This window comes from Lottia gigantea (assembly GCF_000327385.1).
Source record: "Lottia gigantea unplaced genomic scaffold LOTGIsca_3794, whole genome shotgun sequence".
NCBI classification, from domain to species: Eukaryota; Metazoa; Mollusca; class Gastropoda; family Lottiidae; genus Lottia; species Lottia gigantea.
Window position 1 is genome coordinate 1 of NW_008709293.1, and position 3,103 is coordinate 3,103.

Below are 3,103 nucleotides of genomic sequence, written 5' to 3' on the forward strand. Positions count from 1 at the left end.
TTAGTATCAAACGTTGCTACCGATAAAGCTTTATTGATCGCACTGACTCTAACACTGTATTTAGCTCCATTTTGTAAGGTAAGGCTTGTCACTTCTAAAGAATCTTCTTCGGGATTTCGTATTTCAGTCCATTTACCTTTCCCTAATGAAAATATAGTAAGAATCAGAAAATCCTATATTTTTTGAATAAATCCAGACTTGGAAAGTAAGTAAAATAATAGGATAGTGACATAGTTAACCGGATTTCCCTTTTTTGAGCGTTTGAAATGCTGTCGTCTTGCATCTAAAAATCAGGTTATTACGATAATTGCCCCTTTTTCATTTCATTGTTGTGCATGTATTTGATGTCGTAAAGTCCGTTTGAACAAGAAAGATGTATTTCAAAATAAAGAGTATTTGGAATGGAAAATTTCATATATCAATTACCTGGATATATCTGATGTTTAGAACCTTGGTATAACTGATAAATCTGGTATTTATAATGATCTATTCCAGATTCTTCATCAATAAATTTATAATTAGCCGAGATGAAAGAATTTGATGACTGAAAAAGAAATCAATTCAAATCAACTTATATAAAATTTATATATTGTGATTTTCAGTTAAGCAATAATGAAAATTAATCCATCAGCATGCTATCCAAATGGTTTCACGATCAATTAAATCTTGAAAATATACCCAAAAGATTTATAAAATCAAAACCTCCTTCTATAATCTGCTCAGAGGCGCATTCTAAGCTTCTTGAAATCACCATTCATTTTGTGACGGGTGATCAGAACTGACACACATGTCCGTCGTTACTTGTTGATACTTTCAGCTTTTTGTAGTTATCTTCCACTGTTATCGACTGGTACCATCTGCGTATTTAGGGGAGCAGACCTGTGAAAGTTCTTATTTTGAGGTGAAAGTTAAGATTTCTAAGTGCTCCAAATTCATCTCAGGCCAACTAAAATCCGGTGCCTTCTTGGGTTCCACTGGCAGCTCTCCTCCCCCGGTCTTAAGATATGCTTCGGAGAAACGCCTCTCCTTTTTGGTTCCCTCAAGCATTTTCTAGATACGCCGCAGACTGGTATATTCATCAGAGACTTGTTAACGTCAGTAAGATTCGAACTAGATAGATAAGTAAGCTGAATATAGAATTATGTCCGAATTTTACCTGGTAATCAACGTCTTGTCTCTGTTGACCTCCATCATTTAAATAAATTAAAGTAGGTGGAGTCAAATCAACAACATATCCATCTGTGTGTTGAGTAATTTTGCCCAGAGCGCCATTCGTGGTTAGTAATCGTATTTTGACACTATCTTGATGGTGAAGATGGAAATTATGCCATTCAAATGAGTTTGTATCATTATCAACTTCGTGCCAATCTCGAAGTATCTTAAAATCTTCAGAAATATTCCTGAAATATATTATTCAGATTAGCGTCTCTCCGCCCGGACGTCATTGTACAGTCGTATGTGGACCCTTTCAGTTTTTATCAGTTTCAACAAAACCTGGTATACTAATGTATGCTTAAATCTTCGACGTAATTTCGAAAATCTCTATTTTTTGTTGAGTCAGAGTTTTTCATAAGCTGTGGTTGGGTGGCGGATAAACGTCATAGAGGTAAAGCGGACCAATGTGTAACATGTTGCAGTCTTAATTTCTCTTTAAAAAAAAAAACAATTCTAACGTAGGTAGGGCATGATAGCTTTAAAGCTGCCAAGTACATTGCTGTTGTGTTGCTTTTCTGTAAAATTTTAGTCTAATATCTTTTAGCAATGTAGTTCTTACTTGGCTCTGAGTATCTGAACTGCCAACGATTTTATACTAGATTCTGGATCAAACTGCCCTTTCCATTGCCCTGCAACAGTTGCTGTAGCACCACTAAACTGTATATCAGTAAAATTATCTCTTTTTCCATCTACTACTTCCCCTTCAACTGGTACAGTTAGGTCAACAATTACTGAAAGTAATCCGTAAATGGCAGTTATACATATAGACGACTCAGAAGATGGATTCAATTCTCAAAACTAATACGTATATATGAATTTGAGCTCTCTAAATATTAATTATACGACAATCTCTAAGAGATCTACATTTTCTTCAGAAATACATGTGCAAAAGGCAGCAAATTAAAATTATGATAAAACAACAATCGTTGCACCATAAAACTATTATATATTACAGTTCTATGGTTGCACAAATATAACCCATTAATCCATTGTTAATCACAGCTCGCTTATTTCTGCATTTAATACTCACCACCATCAGATTTTCCAGATACATTCAGTTGTTGATGACCAGCATTAAAAGCCCACAACTCGATATAATATTTCTTGGAATGTTCTAGCAGGCCATCTTCGAATTCTATACAGGCTTCGTGTGTTCGATGATCAAAATCAGTTCCATTGGTCAGATACATATCATTGTCCGATGAGCGAACAAACACAGAGAAATATGACAAACCAGACTCGGGATCGTAGAAATCTACCCAATTGGCACAGATCTGAAAGAAACTGGTATTTCTGACACAAGATCAATACTACAGCATATGATTTCGCGGAGGTAACCAAAGGAACTAATACTGAAAAAATTTAAACATGCCAAGCAAAACTCTTAGCAATATGTTGTTTTGGATTTTGGGTTTTGTTCTGTGGTTCGGATCGTTTATTTATACAATACCTTATTGCTATCCTTGGTAAACATCAGATCATGTTTATAAAGAGGACCATCATAAACTTCTCCTGCTATAGGTGGTGTAACATCAATAATTAGAGGACTGTCCGCTGATCTCAATGCAGACATATTCACTGAAATACAAATAGATTGTTTAAGACAGACATGTTCACTGAAATACCACCAGTTTCTTAAGACACACATGTTCACTGAAATACAAATAGATTGTTTAAGACAGACACGTTCACCAAAAAACAAAAAGGTTCTTAAGACAGACATGTTCACTGAACTATAAATAGCTTCAGGTGCCCAGAGGCAGACACGTTCGCCAAAATACAAATAGCTTCTTGAGGCAGACATGTTCATTGAAACACTTCGGAGCATAAAACCACTGCTTTCACATCCATTTTGATGCCATATATTTTGCCAGAAATAGTTTTAACT

At 35.3% G+C, this 3,103-nt stretch overlaps 1 protein-coding gene across 1 annotated transcript; it reads right to left on the reverse strand.

The window, feature by feature from the left end:
• Positions 1-47: 47 nt before the first annotated feature.
• LOTGIDRAFT_176774 (hypothetical protein) lies at positions 48-2,793 on the reverse strand (the record flags this gene model as incomplete). Its single annotated transcript, XM_009059157.1, has 6 exons — positions 48-142; positions 427-544; positions 1,157-1,400; positions 1,775-1,946; positions 2,246-2,489; positions 2,666-2,793. Coding segments are annotated over 6 exons (1,001 nt in total), but the record flags the coding sequence as incomplete, so codon positions are not given.
• Between the last annotated feature and the right edge of the window lie 310 nt (positions 2,794-3,103).